Raw genomic sequence first — 20,465 nt, forward strand, 5'->3', positions numbered from 1 at the left:
AGCATAAAACGTGTTGCTGCCGAGGCGCTGACATGCTGCATACGTAGGTAGGACTGAATTAGCTACCACGATCCTTCCTTCCTTGGCCACACTCTATAGGATTCCTCAGTAGGGCATTTTCCTCTGAATTATTGCAGATGCATTACGACAGAAAAACAAATAGTCTAGCGTACGTATATCAGCGTGATGTGGACGAAATGGTTATAATACAGACTACAGACACACAACCAATTTCAGGTGAGACAAAGAATGCAGAAATAATGAGTTCACGAATGCGTAGCCTGATGCGGCTGCTTCCTATAAATAAGCCATCGGACGCACCAGCCACAGCAACACTCAGCTCTCACCTACACACCTAACCACTCCTACTACCTGCACTGGTTCTTCTTCCTCTTGCACTCTCCTTCCAACCATCAGCATCGGTCGCACATCAAAAGTTCAAATCAATTAGCATCAGAGGAAGGAGCTAGCGTCAGTGAGTGAGTGTGCTCGATCGTGGAAAATGGTGAAGAATGCGCAGCAGGAGGGACAAATGAACGGCGGCAATGCTGCTGCGGCGGCGGCGGCGAGGCAGAGGCAGCATCAGCAGCAGCAGTACAAGGGCGTGCGGATGCGGAGCTGGGGGTCGTGGGTGTCGGAGATCCGGGCGCCGAACCAGAAGACGCGGATATGGCTGGGCTCCTACTCCACCGCCGAGGCCGCCGCGCGCGCCTACGACGCCGCGCTGCTCTGCCTCAGGGGCTCCGCCGCCGACCTCAACTTCCCCGTCCACCTCCCCTTCCACGTCCCCGCGGCCGCCATGTCGCCCAAGTCCATCCAGCGCTTCGCGGCAGCCGCCGCCTCCAGCCCCCTGCAGCCCACCGCGCCGGTCTGGAACGCCGGCGCCGCCGACCAGCCTCGCGGCGGCTACGGCGACGCGTCGTTCGGCTCCTCGACGGAGGAGGAGGCCGGCGACAACGGTGTCGATCATCACAATGACGACATCATGGCGCAGGACGAGGACGACGTGGACTACGGCGCGCTGGCGGACATCGACGCCTTCTTCCAGTCGCCCAAGTGCATGGACTACTGCATGGACCCCTGCAGCACCTTCTTCGCGCCGGCGCCCACGGCCATGGCGCCCGGCGCCGAGTGGGAGGAGGAAGGTGAGATCAGCCTCTGGAGCTTCTCCTCCTCCTACAACTGATCCCGCTCAGCCCGTCAGACAACTCGGACGACGAGAGCCAAGGCCATGGATGCCAATTCAAGCTTCCAGTGGTCAAATTCACACTGACACATTAATTACTACTACTACTACCCCTACGTGATCAAGAAGAACTGGTCTCGGTAAAATAATCGCGCGCCATGATCAATTATCATCTCATGGTCTCGCGAAAAAAATGATGATTATTTCATTCATATATCCCTAGTCAAATACTAGTACTTATTGTACGTACTGCTGGTGTACCAGCACGTATACTAGGCTAATTATGCATCTGTGGGGGGAGCTCCAATAGAGCTTACATGTTTTAAGGAAGCTTCCCATGGAGCTAACTCCCCTCAACCAGATATATTATTGTAAAAGTTGTTTCTCCAAGTATGCAAGCAATGGGTTTTGAATTTGATGTACTCCCTCGTTTCATGTAGACTGTCTGCGATTTGTGAAAATTTAGATGTATCTACATACTATTTAGTGTTTAAATACATTCAAATTTTACATAACCTTCTAGACGGAGGAAGTACTATTTATGTTTACGGCCATTTTTCTGTCTCATGGAGCTAATGAACTCCGGTCTCTGAATTCATGCATGCTACTATGATGTAAAAACTGTTTTTCTGCGATTGCAAGTAACGAGTCATCTTGATGTAGTACTTGTATCTTAGAGCATCTCCACTCATGCCCCCAGGTAGCCCCCAGGGCCTCTTTTTTTCATCCGGACGGATGAAATTGGCCCAGTCACGCCCCCAGCTTCTCGTTTTCGTCCGGATTTGGGCCTAAATCCGTCCGGACTCCCCAGACCATCCTCGCTTTCCCGGGGTGTTGCCGGGGACTCCGGATGGAGCAAATTCCGCGATCTGGCCCGCGTGTCAGTGAAGATTCCATGCTCTAGCCCGCGCAAATTCCCCGGAACGGCTGGAACTTCGGCGCTTCCCAGACCAAATTTTCCTCCAATCCGGATGAAAATTTCGCCGAATTTGGCCGTGGGGAGCGCCAACGAGTGGGGATGCTCTTACTTATGTCCAAAGCATTGTCCTGCCTTTTACTAGTGCATTTGAGGTATCATGTGATCTAGTCCACGCAGGATTTCTGGGATCCTCGGTCGTGTCTGCAGCTAACAGTTCAGTGTGGGTCTGCATTAATCTGTGGAGTATTTGCAGACTGCTAGTAGAGTGTTACGATTGACTCGATATGTATATTCTTAGATATATTGTGAAAACCTATTCTACGGGATGTATCCTCGATTATAATTCCCTAATTCCCGCGAGAGTTGATCAACTGTTAACTGAATCCATGTGTTTCTGGTCCGAGCTGAGCTGAGATGCTGCAGTCACTATCAAGTAGGGTTTCCAGTCAAAAGCAACATAGAGTTTCCCCTCGCTGTCATGTAAAACAGCTGGCTATCACACAAGATTTAATTCAAGATTATTTATTTTTAGTCGGACAGGATGTGGAAAGCAAGGTAAAAGACAGTACTACGTACATATTTTTTTTTCCGTTGAAAAGAGTATCGGCTGCGATTCGGGTCCGGCAGTGTTTAACCAGCCCGCATCCGCATCCGCATCCCAGCTCTAGCAGTTCGTGTGTTTCCCTGACCGTCTCCGCCGCCGCCGCCGCGTCGCCGCCGTCAGCCATGGGGTACAGCAAGGACGACCTCCTCGCGCGCCTCGAGGTACCTACTGCCACCCCTCTCTCGCCCCCTGCCTTCCCCGGCCGCTTCCTCCGTGCGCCGCTCCCCCCTGGGCTGCGGAGATCGCCTCTATTGATCTCCATCACCCGCCGGTGCCCCTGGTCGTCGAACCGACGAGGTGATGCCGTCGAGATTGATTCAGTGGGTAGCTAGCTGTTAATCGTAGCAGGTGAAAGAGGTGGCTACGGCTGAATTTAGTTTCACAGTTGTTACCCAAGGGGATAGTAGGGTTTTAAGATCGAAGTTGCTAAATTGCATTGGTACTTCCTAGCTTTACAATTTTGCAATGTAGCCAGGGCTAACTTTGGTGTCCCATTTTAATGCAGGAGCTCAAGATCGATTTTGAGCGCTACGACCACCCAGTGGTGCTGACGGTCGAGGAGCAGGTCTGTGAACCGTGGAGTTCATGCTTCGTTCTGCAATGGCCTCCAGTTGATGATATACTGTGATTTCTAACTTCTAACTGAAATTCTGCCATGGCAGGCCAAACATGTGGGGAATCTGGGAGGTGCTTTGACTAAGAACCTGCTTTTGAAGGTATGCATGTTGTTGGAACTAATGGACGCTCAATTCCTTGGAGCCCGATAGACCTGTATTCCATTCACTGATGTCTGAGAGTTGTCGGTTTCAGGACAAGAAGCACCGGCTGTACATTGTTTCCGCACTTGCTGACACCAAAGTTGACATGAAAAGTAGGTGAATGCGTTGATGTTTACAGTTTTCTGTTGCTTAATTCGTTATCAGGCCAGTTAATCTGTTTTCTGTAAAATTATAAGTTCTGTCCCAGCGTCTTGGTTTGGGGAAAGGTGGTGTACGAATGGCTCCTGAGGATAATTTACGTCAAGTGCTTCAGGTCAGTCGCCGATTATGCATAGTTTTGATTCCGTGATTTTGGATGTAAGGTGGCAAGTAGTGTCCTACTGTCTTGTTAGTTTGTCAGGTTTACATCCCTCTGTCAAGAATGGCTGATAAAATTTTGTACTCCCTATGTCCATAAAAGGATGTCGGAGATTTGTCTAAATTCAGATGTATCTATACGCCAAAGAGTGTCTAGATACATCTAAATTTAGACAAACTTGCGACATCCTTTTATAGATAGAGGTAGTAGTTAATTCGGAAGGCTTCCTTTTTATTGTTAAGATAGCCATCCTTACAAAAAGCTGTATGTCAAAATTTGTATGCTGGGTAAATTAAGCAAGAAGTCTTAAGTGACAACATTTATCTAGTAGTAGTAAATTGGCTCGAGACATACAATCAACCCTACTTGCTGGTTAGCTCATTTATTTACATTAGAGTTTCATGTTTTTACACATGTTAATGTGTTCCTTGCTCCTTGACTATGTCCAGGTACCGTTAGGGTGCGTTACTCCATTTGCGCTATTCAATGAGACCGCGAGGTAAGGTGGCTCCTCCCACCGCCATTATTTTTTCTACTTCGCAAGCCATACCTTTGACAGACTTATAAGGATGTTGAAAACTGTCCACTTCCTGCGTTCCTAAACAATAAATGGTGCACTGTTTAGGATGGTCCGGTCATGTTATGCCATCATGAGCATGACAAAACTTTCTACTCCATTCCATGTAGGAATGGCAACGGGTCTGCCCCCGCGTGGGGACTGTGTCTTTTCTTCCCCGTCCCCGTGCTTGTGAAATTCCCCCGTACCATCCCCATGCCCCACCTCGGGCACTATTTTTTCCCGTCCCCGTCGCCCACCGGGTATAGCAGACCCACAGGTTGCCTGCCCCGGACTCAAATAGACACACAATCATCCAACAGAGATGGATCAGGCTGATAAAAAATGCAGGCATGCACTTTTCAGTAGAGAACAACTACATCACTGCTTGTAGCAGCAGCAACCGCCAAGTATGAAGCAAGGGGAAATTATTAAATGGTAAGTATGAAATAGTAGACATGCCATTAAAATATTGCAAAGATTCAAGTTCAAATATAACTTCCATGCGTGCATAGTCACAGCACCACACACTGACACACACAAGACATAAAGAGTACTTGTGTTTGACTCTCATAGTTCACAGGACGCCACAGAAGGGTGTGACACACGATTTAACTTTACGAGTAGCAAAATAATTTATTGCATACCACCAGCAGCAGAGGACCAGCATCTTTTTTATTCTTCTTCCAATATTTGAAGTGATGCAAATGCAACTCAATCACAGACAGGGGCGGAGCTGGCCCTCAAGCCACCGTGATACACCACTCTAATATAGCATAAAATTTTGAAGCAAAATTTGCCACATAAAAATGTGTTAAATGACTTCTAGCATAGATTATAGGAGATGATAAAAGATAATGTATACACAAATTTTCACATAAAACTTGTGGTAGTGGTTTTGTTTTTTAGAACAGACTTTTCCATAGTGTACACGTGTTTGATAAAAAAAATTCCATGAAAGAAGTACTATAGGTAGGCCTGGGCATTCGGTTCGTTTTTTTTTGGGTTTTTTTTAGTAATTGGGTGAAAGGAAGTTAGCCACAATTTTTTTTAAAATAGAAAATTTCAAAAAAATACCGGCGCAGAAGTTAAAACTGTAGAGTTGAGGTAGATTGATTCGAAGGTGCTTGTGGACGATCAAAGAGAAGGGGAGAGGGATCGAGGGCTGGGGTTAGGGGCTAGGGCGGTTTGCCATCAAGTCGGTGAGGGCAGTTGCTCGCCTGCCAGCGTTGGCATGTTGGGGGTCACCTGTTGCCAGATTCGCCAAGTCGTCTTGTCGTACTTGCAGTTGCCAATTCTACTTCGGCTAGGTGTTGCCTGGTTGCCTAGTTTATTTTTGTTGGAAAGAAATAACAGGCGAACGCGAGAGATTTGTGGCCACGATGTGATGGCACCATCTGCACACGATTTAGACCGAATGGTGCACAAAAATCCAAAATAAAATAAAACCTGTGGAAGTTGCCGTGGCCCACTAGAAAAATAAGCTGGCAACTTTTACTTCCCATAGTGCGAGAGAAATTGAGCGGGCAAGTTTCACCAATATATTTTCCGTTTTTGTTTGACTGATCGAGTCGACAACACAGGAGAGAAGGTACACATCGATGTTGATCTGTTGGTGCCTGGGGAGGGGGAATCGTGCGCGCGGTTTGCCCTTTTGTGCATGGCCGCGTGAGTGCAAGTCTGTGTGTGTGCGCTGGAAGGCAGACGTAATCAGTTCCAGAGGATAATTCAATTATTTCAAAAAATAACTCTAGCCGAAGCAAAAGGCCATTCAGCATCACTAGGAAGGCAATCATACAGCTTCTCAACCTTTTTTGCGCGCTCAAACACAGCCTTATAAGGTAAAGTAGTACTAATCATGGTGTAAACAGAGTTCCGTTAAGTGCTATTTTTTTCCATTTAACTTTCAGTAAGCAATCTCCTCAAATTTCTTTACTCTTTTTTGATGTGGCTGTACAAAAGACTACACTCATACAGATTTGCTCTGTAGCAGTTTTCATCACATCCAATCCATATTTAACTTTTAAATGCAGAATATCTGCACAACAACACATATGAAGCATCATACCTTTCAGCATTAGCTTCTCTGTCCCTAACTTCATCACCAACAAATCAACTGCGTTGTCATTTGTGGTACATTTATCAAAAGTCACAGCAGAAAGCTTCTATCAAGATTCCAATAAGACTCTTCGAGTTCTTCTGCTATAGCCTCTGCCATATTTGGCGCTGGCACATAATAAATGAACCTAAATAAAACAGAAGACACCATTGACGGTTTATTAGAAAACAGATTAACAAGTTCAGAAGGAAATATTTATACTCTTTGTACTGCATCATAGGATTCATATACCTCATACAAAAACTCCTAAGTTTCCAATTATCATCAATAAGGTGGGCTGTGATAGTATCCCTTCTTTTGATTATCAGATGTCCATACATCAGTTGTGATGGCCACTCTGGATCTGTTGGTAGCCATGAATTCAATTGCCGTCTTTCTTTCTTTCTTCTTTGTAATTATCAATAGTGTCCTGCCTATAAAATTGAAATCGAGAATCAAATTTTGCATTAATATAAATTGAAGTAATGTACAACATAACAATGATGGATAGGTCCTGAAGTGCATACCTAATAGTGTTCCGTGTGACCATTTTGAAGAGCGTCTGAAGTGCTGTAACAAATCCGTGAAACCCTGTATGATCAACCATAGAGGTAACGTATATTCATGTAACACAATCATGCTAGCAAGCTTCCTCCTAGCAATTTCCTGATCGAAAGTGTAGTTCTCGACTGAATTATTTCCTTGATCTCCAATAGCCTTGGCCTCAACATCTTCTTGTCCCTCACCATCATCAGATATTTGTACAGCCACGTTAGCACTTTCCTCTTCGCTTGTTGCAGGTTCTTGAACATCATCTTTTGCCTCTTGGCTTTTGTCGGCACTCCCACTAGGTTTGCACAATATTGAAAAACTGACCAATGACTTGAAACAACTGAATTTCAGTAGTATCAAACAACATGCCAAATTGCCGACTTCTTAGATTAGACCAATGACTTGAAATAACTGAAACTACTGACCAATTACATGCCCCAGAGAATAACAGTACATAGTGAATCAATACAACAATGACGAGGTGAAATATCTAGGAAATCTAACTTCGCGGAGTTCTAAAACTGAACATGTAATGAAAGGTCAGCGATGGAAGTATTGAGTATCAACTAATTTAGTTCCTAGGTTGTGTTATATGGGTGCAAATTAGACTGCATCATACTTCAGACTTGTGCCTCCAAAAGTTCAAGAGTGATGCCAAATTGTTTAGAGAATTTTTTTCTGTATTGTCCTTGAATGGATTCTACTGAAATTCAGTTGTTTCAAGTCATTGGTCAGTTGCTAGTCTGACCATACTATCAACAATAGATCTGTACATAACCTTCAGCTCGATTAAAATTGATTATGTATTATGGTCCTTCTTAACACTTTTAGCTTCTAACAAAAAATATTAACAAATGTATCACTGCTACACAGAATAAGGATTTCATTATCAATAATATGCATCATTCACTATAAAACGTGAGCACTAAAACTGACGACTGAGATTTCCATCCAGTTAGCATGTTAAATAAAGAATGAACAGAGTACAGTGTGTACATAAATCTGTATATAAATTAATTATTTCACTGAATAGTTGGGCAAATTAACCTATAGTACATCTTAATCTAAACTGAATTTATGAGACGACAAATGGTTAGCATTCAAGCAAACTGATCTGGGCATTACCGATTCACACAATGACATCCACAATGTCTCTAATCTTTGAAAATAAGAACTACGCATGTTGTGGATCAGTGATTCACACAATCATGTATTTATACATGCATCTAAGAAGTTGTCAATTTTGCATGAGAAGTTACACACTCACGTGTTGGTCTTTTTCTTGTTAGCCCGGACAGCAGCGGAACCTACTGCAGCAGCAGCATGTTTGCTCATGTAGTTGAAGCACGCAGTGGTGGGCGTCCACCTGGGATGCATCCAGGGATTAGGCCGCTCCCTAGATGCTGGAGGCGGAGGACCGAGTGCTCGCTGACCTCAGCACTGTCTGGCCAACGCCGAACGCCCAACTCGAAGCCCTCCGCAGCCTCTTATCTGTCTGGGGCGGCTGGTTGTCAGGAGTGTAATACTCCATCTCCCTGCGTGTCCTCGTGATCGGAAATAAACAACGAAGGTGGTAGGTGGAATGGTGGAAAGCAGGGATAGAAAATTACGGTGAAAGCGAGGGTTTGACCGAAGGATAGCTTATATAGAAGTAAATTTGGTTATAAATCTCACCATTAGCAGAAGTTAACAAGCATTAACGAATGCGTGAATGCCTGATTATTAGCGGAAAATAACCAAGCCTTAGCGAAATTTTGCGATCTGTTCAATACAGATGGGGCTCCGTGGAGTTCGGGTCTGGGGGCTAGTGGAACGCTACCCGCCCCACTCTACCCGACGGGGAGGCTATGGTGGCGTGAAGGTCCCCATGGGGACAAATTACATACCACCTGGCCCCTAATGGAGGAAAACCTTGTCGGGTTCCGGTGTAAACGGTCCCCATTGCCATCCCTATTCTATGTGTTCAGTTTGAAGATGAGAAATTGTATTGATGAACCAGCTGAAATGCTTATAGCCATATGCAAGATTATTTGGAAGATCTTTGATTTTCACGTGTTCCGTATTTGTCTTTCGTATTGATCTGTATTACTGTCCTATATTACATTTTTTCTTTGCCTTCCCAAGTACTCTGCTGTTAATGATTCATATACTTTTTTGCAGTGCTGTCTCATTATTACTGGACCAAGGGTTCAAGTCCAAAAAGAGCTGCTACTTCCATCCACTGACAAATGATGTGACTATTGGTATGAAACATTCTACCATCACTTCCCTCACTTATAATTTTTCGCTACGTGCATTTAATAAATAGAATCACACTGTTATGTTACCACACTTTCGCAAAGGCTGCCCAGATGATGTATCTTTGTATGGCTAATATTAAGCATTTTGGCAACAATTGAGGAGCGCTTAATGCTGAGCTTTTGATTAATTACTTGCTAATTCCTGATTAATTCATCTCAGCTCTCAGTTCAAGCAACCTTGACAAGTTTCTCCTCTCCATTGGGAAGCAACCAGCTTATGTAGACTTGGAGGTAATCTTTGGATCACCAGCTTATCATTTCTTAGAAATATTTGAGAGACTAACATCATTGTTTTAATCCAGGCCTCACCAGTGGTAGGCAAAGATAATCCTCCTGATCTAGCAGATCTTGTGCCTACTGGTGCACTCAGTTTCCCAGAAGAATCAGTTGAGAACGTGGCACCTACACATGCTCAAACCAAAGACGTGCCCAAAGAAAAAACATGTCTACCAGGTGAGCCATTGCCATGCATCATGTTCTTTATTTTCTGTGCGTTGGTCACACATTTTTTATTTGTATAAACAGCTATATTGGTAAACAATGCTGGCTGGTTCAGTTGTATGGTCCTCTGATGAATCAACAAAATTTAGTTGTCTCGCTCTGTTCGCTATCTGCTACGCGGCACCGATACAGACACGGGTATCAGTATCCGGCCGATATGGATACGGTACGGCATTTTGAAAAAAACACCAAGACGCAGATATGTTTTAATAGTTTTTAAAATCTAGAATGTACTAGCTAGAAACAAATCAAACAATAAAATAGCAGGTTACCTTGTTCCTAAACATCCAAAATCCAACTCCAAGCTAGCTTCCACGTTCCAACTACAAGAGTACAAGACCAAAGACAGACAGATAGAATGTTAGTTAACATTTTAACACTCACTCATCACTTGAACTGTAAGCTTGTAATTTAAATAATGAATGGAAACAACAGTACTCCGTACAACACTTGACAATAACATAAATAAGTTCAATATTACATAGGACTATATGAGTGGCAGACTTGCAGTTCAAATATTACATAGGCTGATAGCAAATAGCAGTTTAGATAAGTGGCAGACTGGCAATACAAAGTTGGACATATTACAATACCACATAATACATGAACATTTAGGCTTCAATGCTTCATCCTCTTCCTCCAAATTGAGCACCATGATTGGTCCACCATGCCAATGGGAAGATGAGGCTGGTTTGGCTGATCAATTTAATAGCCAAGCTACGCACTAAAGGAATTGATGAACCATGATTGGTCCACCATGCCATTGGACTGCTCATCCATCTATCGTTGATGGACTCATGATCGTTAAATTCTTCGGAAGAAGTGGCAAACCTGGTGTACTCTTCTTTCACTTTTGCCAATTCTTCTTCAATTGGGGAAAACTTCCTGAAACATTTCCTCATTCTGGACACCTCCTCATCCTTGTTCTGTTTGTGTGGGTGGGGGGTACTATAGTATCAACAAGAGATGGGGTGCCCGTGTCCGCCAAACGTATCATTCCATAGATAGGAGCGGTAAACTTGAAAATGTAGTTCACCTTATCCCACCACACATCACTGAGTATCTTTTCCCTGACTACCTGCAGCTTGAACTTCCTTTTCCAGAACATTCTCTTTGTAAACTTCCCACTCAGGACTAATGACCATGTTTTGGAGAGAGCTCCTCACTTTAACAAGCCTGTCCAACATCACCACAATTGAGTTTGTGTAGCATGCCTAGATTGGTGTGGTTGTTAATGGGTGTGAGCGAAGTTTCTGTAGCATGTACTAAAATATAATGCAAGGAAACATAAAGGTAATATGTAACACCAGTATCATTGCTAGTCATGTTGGGTACTTTGAACGATGTCTAAGACTGTGCCGTCAAAGATGGAATGAACTTGCACTTGATATGGTTGTCGAACTAGGGTTGAGAGCTGCGAAGACATGTTTGTTACTTCCTAGGAGATCATCTCCCTGTTTGTCATGTACCTTTGTTTGTCCACCAGCAAGAGAGTACACTGCCTGTCAGCTAGAAAAATTTAGGTATTTACCCAACAGCTCATTTCTCCATGGAAATGGCCAATTGTGTGGGCCTGTGGAGCAATAGATCTGGTACAATCTGGGTAATTTGGTTTACCTGACATGTACTACCACTGGACAGAATTAATCGACGCAGCGACCCACTAATCACATGCGTGAGCAAGTCTCCCTCCGCGTCGATTAAATCCGATCGGAGGGAGTATGTTCTAATATACCTGGAATATTACCACACATTTCTTATCAGGATAGAGACTAGCCAACCGTAGCACATCAATTAATTTGTAGGAGTAATTTGATTTCTGAAGAAATATCTGTAAGTGGTTGCACGAGATAGGAATACTGAATACTGTGCAGGGAGAATACACCATTTTTTGTTGCTTATTGTCCTATGCTTCTAGGCATTCAACATTATTTATGAGCTTTCTGAAGCTTTTCAACTCTCAAGAGTAAATATGGCATTTCTGCTCTTCAGATGTGAAAGCTAAGCCCAAAGTTCAGAACAAGGTGGCATCAAGTTCAGAGGGTAAAGTTCCTACTAATGGTGCAAATGTTGAGAAATTTGTAACAGATGTGCTTGAGATCATCTCCCCATTGTTCATATCTGAGGTAATCTAGTGACCTTATCATGTAATTTTTCTTAGATGGTGCTTGCCCCTTGTGTTGATAAGTATTCTCCTGCAGGTATCAAAGAAATTGAATATTAAGGAGGATGAGCTTTCTCCAATATTTGATGGCCTTAAAGAACAGGCGGCTCTAAATGTCGATAGTTTAGCGGTTAGTTTCTCTTCTTCTGTTTGTTAGTAGCTAGCATTGCTTATTACTAAAAATGATATAAATTTGAAATCCTGGCTTCCACTAAAAGTAGCTGGATTGTGGATGCTGCTGAAGGATGGCATAGAGTACAGAAAATTGCATCTCCCGTTCCAGCACATCACATTATGCTTTTTCCATGGGAAATTCCAATCTTAGCTTGATAAAATCATACTTAAGGTATCTCTGTCATTGTGCTAAAAGCGGATGAATTAAGATGATATCTTGAGCCATGTGACAATTGAATTATCTACTCATAGGAGTACCTTGTTTCAGATGCAAACAGTTTATCCTCCTGCTGACTGAGTCATGTTTATGAAAAATTGTCGGTATCGCAAGATAGAATTAATTCGCCTTGCTTCACACAAGTTCTGTATGGTGTATTGCACTTTAGACTTCAGTTAATCTGATCCAAAGTTCAGCTTATCCCCGTAGTAGACATGTGGAGGGTGTTTTGATGATATATGTGACACATAACATATACATTGTGACTGCGGATGTCTAATGTGAATGTTTAAATGCAGAGTTTGTTCAAAAGTGCAGCATACACCACAGGATTTGATGCCGGCGTCAAGACTATGCTCAATTACGGTAAAAGTGGATTGCCCTCCCGGGAATAAATTGGTTAATTCGATACAAGAGACAGTGGGTTGATTTTAGTCAATTTTGTATGCCCATCAGTGTAAAATCTAATCATAGAATATATACTTCTGTTGATGTTCACATTGGATATATCACTTGAAAGTCTTGGTGAATGGTGATTGTTTTTGGATTTACTCAATTGCTTTCACTCCTGCTGGGAGATTACGGTGCGGGACTGCTTCAGTCGCTAGGTTCTCTTCAACTGAGCTATAGAATAAGAACTCTGCATAACCATTGATTGCATTGAGCGTTGCACAGTTACATTTTGGGCCGTTCTTTTCCACCTTGTCCAGTATTGCATGGATTGCATCAAAGTGACCTCTATTTCATCCACAGCTTCTAATTACAGTAGCAGTTCTGCAACTCCAGTGCGTCCAGAACATCCACCATTGCGGTTGAACTCTGCATAATATTTACAGGGGATTCATGCTTTATCTGCAATTAATTGCCAACAAAGTTTTGAAGTCAGTAAGCATGTATGTGTGGCAGATCTTTGTTGATTGCATGAATGGCAGGGACCTGTTTGGCAAAAAAAATTGAAGGGGCAGATACCTGATGACTTGACCAAATGTTGAGGTTTTCTAGGCATAGTGACTTTGCATCCGACCTGCACGATTGGGACCTGGCAACGCGCGAGGTTGATATCTCGAGCATTGAATTCTGCTTTGTGATTTGGACCTAATATAGCACCTAATTAATACGGTCGATTTAATTTTCTAGTTAAGGCGGATACGAAGGGATACAGCGTGCATGGTCAGTGTTCTTAATGCAACCAAAGTCAGTGCTTTTAATGCCCATGCATGTTGGCGCAGGCTTTCCACCCTCCTCGTTAATACCTATCTGTGAGATTCAATGAGTGATTCCAAAAGATAGCTTAATCTTTAATACTAATGGTGTAGTTAAAATGTAACATTGTAACTAGTAGAGTGGTAGAGAATTACTTGATTTCTACGGTGGTAATTTTTGGAGTCTCGCCTGGCATTTTGCTTATTAAAATGGTCACATCCGTACAAAAGCTCTCCCGGTTGACGATTAGAAATTTAATAACATGATGTAAGCAATAACTAGCAAACATAATTACCTGAAGTATCACCAAATTATCAAACAAAACCATTCAACAAGAGTAAAGAAAATTACTATTAAACTAAGTGAGAATCTAAATTAAACTAAGTGTGAATCTATTTTTTTGGGTGGGTAGGGATTCTGGTGAGTTAATGCTAGGATCATGTGGTTGTCCACTAGCTATTGGTACAACGCTGACCGCACCAATGCATCTCCATTGAATTACTGTCTGTCTATCTTCACTTAATGATTTAATTTGTGCATGCACTCTTAATGGTGATTGAGATTAGAAAAGTGATTTAAGTACAATGTTTTCGGATTTGAAATCAGAAATTTTAGTTCAGAGAGAACATTTGTTGAGTGTTTTTTCCCTTCTTCTTTTATTTGTAGTATTTCAAATTTTTAGATCATTAAATTTTCCTCTTTCAAGAAATTTAAATAATCCTACTAAAAATGTGGACTGTTATTTTGAAGTCTTAAATTGACTAATGCAATAAAATGTTGAACAATTTTTTAAAAAAAATGATATTTTAATACGTAAAAATCAGAAAGCTATTTCAAGTTATTAAATCGCGGTGTCTGTGGTTATTGTAAACTAGATGATTTTCCGCGCGTTGCTGCGGAATTATCCATATACATGTAGTTAATCTTATTGTTTGAGAGGAAGTACGTGAATGGCCATGGAAAAATTAGTCTTTCAGGTAATCTTTGAACCGTTTACCAGGGTAGAAGGTTTTAGTTTGTGGCACTCTGTCAACTTGTATTTTTTGCTTAAGAACTATTTTGGCTTTAACAAAGATCATATGGAACATCTCCTTGCATCAGTACCAATATGCATTTTGTTTATTGTTGGAAATATATATATATACGAAATTTGAGAAAATAATATTAATTTATAGTACAAAAGGAAGTATGCTTGCATATACACCACTGGCATGACAGCTGCTGGATAGTTGCTGCCGAAAAAGCATGTTCCACTTCTTGAGGAGTACACAATAAGAGAGTAGCAATTGAGAGAACATACAACTTGACATTTAAATTCTGTAAGCATACCCAACTGCATACATATTTGAAATTACAATCTCTCCACATTGAATTCTTGTTTCAGCAAGAAATGGTTGATGTATATATATTAGAAACTGGTGCATATATGACAAACTCACTTTTCGTTCAATGGCCCTCCCAAAACACAACTCGTGATTATCCGGAAAGAGGTAACCTCCATGGATGAAATCTGTTCATGGGGTGATTACTTGGAGAAGGACTGACGTATTGGTTGACCAGTATATATGTAACCAAGGCCTGGAAATCATATACATGCTATCCAGAAACACTTCCTTACAAATATATACTGACTACCACAAATATTATTTAAGCATTGTAGCCTCCAGCATAAAATAATTTGCTGAAACCATCATCTCTGTAGACAAAATTCAAGGTAAAATCAGTAAATTCATTCATATGGGAAACCACGAAATCAGACGAAAGGAACAATGCAGGGAGCAGGCCGGGGGTGAGATGGACGTGAGTCTCCCTTCATGACCTCACAGACTCTATGAATGCACCTCGGGGAATTTCCGGTGAAGCAATCAATCACCAGAGCACTGGCAGCCCCTGACTTATCTGAAGAACAACACGTCCTGATTAAACAAACATATTGAAGCGAAGGAGAAATACGGGGCTTCACTATCGGATTGTTCAAAATAGTGGCTCGCAAATATTAAAAACTGGAGAAGGTCGAAGGTGATTACTCACCGGTCAGTAGGTTAGGGCCAACGTTGAGATGCCGATCTTAACATGCATGTATACTGAGGTGTAGGACGATAGGAATAGAGCTACTCAATGGAGATCGAGGCTTTTAAAGGCAAGCACGACGGCTTGGCACCCTTCATCAGTTTCTTCACATCAATAACTCGTTTGTGGTGGGGGAGTTGAACCGGAAGCATTGATGGGCTGTTATGTGCTCAAAGTTAATGGACTACAGAGTCTGGGGAGATGGAGCATTTTACCGTGGCAATGAAAAGAGATGGCTTCAGTTTCACTCAAACGTGATGGACTATACTCAAAGAAACGGAACAACAAAGAACACACATAATTGAAACTGGGTGAGGTGGCACTTGATGATGTGGCATGCTTGCATGTTTAGAGAATTCCTTTAGTGGGTTGCTCCTTTTTAGATACTAGATGATTCCCCGCGCGTTGCTGCGAAAATTCATAGCGCGTACATTAGCAATGCTACAAATGCCATGCCAAATATGTATATTTGGAATAATAACATATTCTTGATATACTATTATTTAAATATATTAAGAGTTTCAAATACATATTGAACCACATTGCTCACATTTAGGAGCTGAACAAAAGTAGTTAAACTTACTGTCAATAAAAAGTATTACTAACACCTGGAGATAACCTCTAATATGTTCACATCTTGGCTAATGTTAGCAATATTGTTTAACAAAATTGAGGATATTTGCAAAATACAGCCAAATATGCTATCATCCTAGTATGTAAGATGAAATTGCAAATCAATAGCAAGAAGGTTGAGATTTTGAGAAAAAAAATGCGAAAGAGTGCCTGGTAGATTTAACTACTATCGCTGCTGAAGTAACTTTGTTAATGTTATAATTGTTGTGGGATAAGCACAAACTATAGTATCTTGCTTCAAGAGGAAAGTGAAAAACAAAAAAGTATTACATATAAAAAGGGGCAATGCGTTAGTTTGCCAAAAAATGAATGATGGGCATAGAGACATGACACTGCTCTTGCTGGTCATGCTGCTCAAGCTTATGTAAGAACGCACGTGATTTTGGATATAATACTAATCAACATACAGTCAAGGTGAGTATCAGTAGAAATGCACGTCTTGCTTGACGCCAGTGATAAGATTGCAGCATGTTTGAAGCCCAAACGTTGCAGCCATACATAAAGAAGAGGCCAGCAAATTAATGTAAATAGCTAACCGTTACTTATAATTGTACCGAAAAATTTGATGAGATAGCACACCATCACATAGATTAAATTAGTTGATGTTCCGAATTTTTCTACCAAAGGACGGCTATATCTTAAAAACTGGAAAAGCACCTTCAACAAATATTGTATTTACATAAAACATCATTTGTTAGAAACATAAATAAAATCTTCAGTGCTACATGGCAATGTCGCATACCTCTACCTTACCAGAACTCTAGCAGCTGTACAGCTTGTACATCCAGTAGTGCAAACGGGAATACTTCATGAAGTCTGTAGATAGTAGAAGAAGAAAACATGGACATCTATTTCACACTAAGAGATATTTGAGAATATGAATTCAGAGAGCCACAGAAAAGGGAGATATACCAATATGTAGCACGCCAGGGAGGACCTATCGCGTGTATACCTTTATCACAGAGGAGATTTTTCAAGCATCTTGCAATCAAACTCTACATGTTAGAGAAGAAAAGTCAACCAAAAGAGAGGAAACAAAGGAAAAATAAATCATTAAAAAACGATAGATATGATCTATCGTGAGCTGATGCTAGGCTGCGAGTAACGGATGCAATCTGCAATACATAACAGGGGAAAACATGAAAACAGTTTTTAAAGGACAAACAGAGAGATCGTATATTCTAGATATTTGCTGTTGTTGTGTCAGTAGGAGTAGGAGCAGCTGAATCGAGGTGCTAGCCAGGTATCAAAGCAAACATCAGCTAGTATATGAGTTGATGCTCACACGGTGATGGTAGAAGGTCCGTGCGGGAATGAGCCAGATGTGGAGCAAGAAGGAGGCCGTTTTTGGTGCATGCACTCATAGAAGGACCAACCTATTTAAAAGGCTGGAATGACTATTTACCTCCATCGGTTTCTTCTGCACTATTTACAATCTCTTCCGGTTCTTACTATTCCTTTATGCTACATGATGGCTAATAGGGAGTTGAACGGATAAAGAATAACATGTGAATACTTTATAGGGAAGATTTATATTTACTTCTCTTTGCAATTTGGTGCACGGAGAGATAGTGGGGAGGTTAAGAGCTAAGAGAGATACTGTGAACGTAAATACTTAAAGCTCCCTTTAATAAAATGGCTGCATGGTTCTAACTTGTCACGTGGGCTACTTATGAGGTAGCACTTTGCTCAGGTTAATGTGAGAGAAATCTGATGGCATCGTGGATGACATGGTGAATGATGGTGTAAGCCTTGCATGACTTGGCAAGTTAGGATTGGTCAAGGATGTTTGATGAGGTGGATAGGCTGCATGTAAAGAGAAATGGGATCACCTATTAAGAATAGAAAGATTATAGATTACCATTGCTTACAATAAAATGTTGCTAGGTGACTTTTTTGTCTACGGCGGCTAAAAGAGAACAATAATTGAGGGTCAGTTTAGTCAACGTGCTAGGATCAGAGCCATTTAATTAAATAGTCGAATACACGGTTTGGGACACCTAGAGAAAAACTTGCACATGCATCTTCCATCTAATTCAAGAAGCATCAGCAAGAGCTCGCACGGAGGAGCACGTAACATTAGTAGAGAAGCTCTTGCGAAGGAACACGATGATGTACGGTGGAGATGGTTGCTGCCTTGGAGGTCGGTCGGACGAGCACCAGCGGCCAGAGAAGCTCATGCCGGGGAGTAAGACGCATGGGAGGAGCATGGTGGCCGGAAAGAGCATGGCGGCTAGAGGAGCTTGCTGCCATGGAGCTCGCGCGGATAAGCATGGCGGTCGGAAGAGCTCGCTCCCATGAAGCACACGCGAATGATCACGTTGGCCGAGAGCTTGCTACCATGCAGCTTGCGTGGAGGAGCATGGCAGCCAAAAAGAAGATTGCTGCCATGGAGCTCAAAGAGAAAACGTAGAGAGGCTGGTGGTGGGTGGCTTTGAAGAGGGAATTAATTCAGCCGGCCGGTCTCATCCTCTGCCCCGTTTATTAATTAATGCATGTCAGACATGCACTGTATAAATAATCAAATACGTGTTCTATACGTGTTTTATACATGCCCTGACTAAACACGTGTTGCACTCTGAGTGGAATCGTTTTCATCCTCGCGCGGAGACGGGTTCCATTCAATATTTTCGCTTTGCATCCAGCTATAGAAGAAACAGAGAGCGCCACCACGCGTAGAAAGCTGAAAGAAAGATGCAAAAATCAGAAGAATACATAAAGAAGAAAAGAAGAAAAGAAGAAACAAGCACCCCCACCCCCCAAGAAAAGAAGAAAAAGGAAAGCGAGGAAATTATTAGTACATGTTCTTGCACTGAGGATTAGGAGTACATTAGTGGGAAGCAGCATCGGTGATTAGAGTTTTCAGATGGCAGATGGCTCAGCCTCTTTGGGTTTGGTCAGACAAAGAAAGAGAAGAAGAAAACAGAAATAGCGACGACAACGAAAGACTGGAGTGCCGACAGGTCATTACCGCCGGCGTCGCCCGCGTCAGGCCTGCCGTGGGCGTGGCCATGCCCATGCCCGTGCCGGCCGTACTCCCAGCCGTCGTCCGGGTCCTCCGTTCCGCGCGGCGGCCACATCCACGACAAGGGCCCCCACCTGACCATCGTCGGCGGCTCCCTCTGCCCTTGCCCGGTGTCTCCACCACGGCCGCCGTTATTGCTACCGCCGCTGCCACGACGTGCGTTGGAGGCGGCGCCGCTGCCGGGCAGCTGGAAGCGGCAGACGGGGCAGGAGTTGTGGAGGCGGAGCCAGGGCACAATGCAGTCGGAGTGGTAGACGTGCTTGCACGGCAGCAGCCGCGCGGCCTCCCCGAGCTCGAAGTCCTCCTTGCACACGGGGCACTGCGAGCCGCCGCCGTCGTCCGACATGTGGGCGGAGGTGATGCGCACCGTGGGGAGCGAGTCGATGGCTGATGTCGCGGCCGGCGCGGGCCCCGGCCGGTCGTTCTGGGTGAGCTCCTCGACCAGGCTGCTGAGGTCGCCGCCCGTGAAGTAGTCCCCCGGGTCGATGGCCGGGGCCGCGGACGGGCCCCGCGCCACTGGAGCCGGTGGCGGAGGGGAGGGCACGCGTCGGCGTGGGGGTGCAGGTGCAGGGACCCGCCCCGGCGCTGAGGATAGCGGTGGAGGTAGCTGCCGGAAGGCGCGTCCTGGCAGCGCGGGCGTGCCCCCGACGCCGGTGCCGTGGACGACCCAGCTTCGCGGGTTCCCGTCGTACTGCGGCGGGGCCAGGTGGTAGGGGAAGAATCCTGGCGGCGGGAGCGAGGGGCGCGGCGGCGGGTCGATCTCGTGCAGGAAGCGGCCGTAGCAGCGCGGGCAGAAGACGTCGGTGGACGGGTAGGAGATGATGCGGAGCGCCCGGGCGCACTCGTAGCACCAGTACATGCGGCATGTCCGGTGCCGCACGCCGCCGCCGTACCCAGGCATCATCGTCGGAAACCGTTTGGGCCAAGGCAGACAGACGTACGCTTTGCTGATGATCGATGGGCTAGATATGTGTCGGTGGAGTGCTTTCAGGTTCTTCGAAAGTTGAGAGATTGCGTCGGATGCATGGAGCGGAGGATGGTTTTAAAGCAACGTAAAGGATAGCTAGGATGGTTTTAATGCAGCAAGGGTAAGAGACTGTGTGAGTGTGACACGGGCGGGAATTAAAGGATGGCTTTGCGGGGGAGACGAAAGTGATTCTGCGGTGATCGTTTTGGTTTGGTTGGT

General features: G+C 43.8%; 3 protein-coding genes across 3 annotated transcripts; 2 read left to right on the forward strand and 1 right to left on the reverse strand.

Moving 5' to 3' along the window:
• Nucleotides 1-346: 346 nt before the first annotated feature.
• LOC124688446 (ethylene-responsive transcription factor ERF013-like) lies at nt 347-1,312 on the forward strand. Its single transcript, XM_047222127.1, has one exon. The coding sequence runs from the start codon at nt 503-505 to the stop codon at nt 1,184-1,186; it is 684 nt and encodes a 227-aa protein (XP_047078083.1). The 5' UTR covers nt 347-502; the 3' UTR covers nt 1,187-1,312.
• Nucleotides 1,313-2,820: 1,508 nt separating this feature from the next.
• Nucleotides 2,821-12,867, forward strand: LOC124693203 (prolyl-tRNA synthetase associated domain-containing protein 1-like; the record flags this gene model as incomplete). Its single annotated transcript, XM_047226667.1, is given in 12 exon segments — nt 2,821-2,870; nt 3,215-3,274; nt 3,372-3,425; nt 3,520-3,580; nt 3,665-3,741; nt 4,236-4,285; nt 9,153-9,235; nt 9,453-9,523; nt 9,595-9,745; nt 11,786-11,919; nt 11,995-12,087; nt 12,648-12,867. Coding segments are annotated over 12 exon segments (969 nt in total). The 3' UTR covers nt 12,744-12,867.
• A 6,032-nt stretch (nt 12,868-18,899) lies between these two features.
• Nucleotides 18,900-20,183, reverse strand: LOC124690720 (E3 ubiquitin-protein ligase RZF1-like). Its single transcript, XM_047224072.1, has 2 exons — nt 19,226-20,183; nt 18,900-18,937 (listed from the first exon to the last, which is right to left on the reverse strand). Exons 1-2 carry the CDS (start codon nt 20,181-20,183, stop codon nt 18,900-18,902), a joined length of 996 nt encoding a protein of 331 aa, XP_047080028.1.
• Nucleotides 20,184-20,465: the final 282 nt, after the last annotated feature.

Source organism: Lolium rigidum, chromosome 2 (genome assembly GCF_022539505.1).
Source record: "Lolium rigidum isolate FL_2022 chromosome 2, APGP_CSIRO_Lrig_0.1, whole genome shotgun sequence".
NCBI lineage: Eukaryota > Viridiplantae > Streptophyta > Magnoliopsida > Poales > Poaceae > Lolium > Lolium rigidum.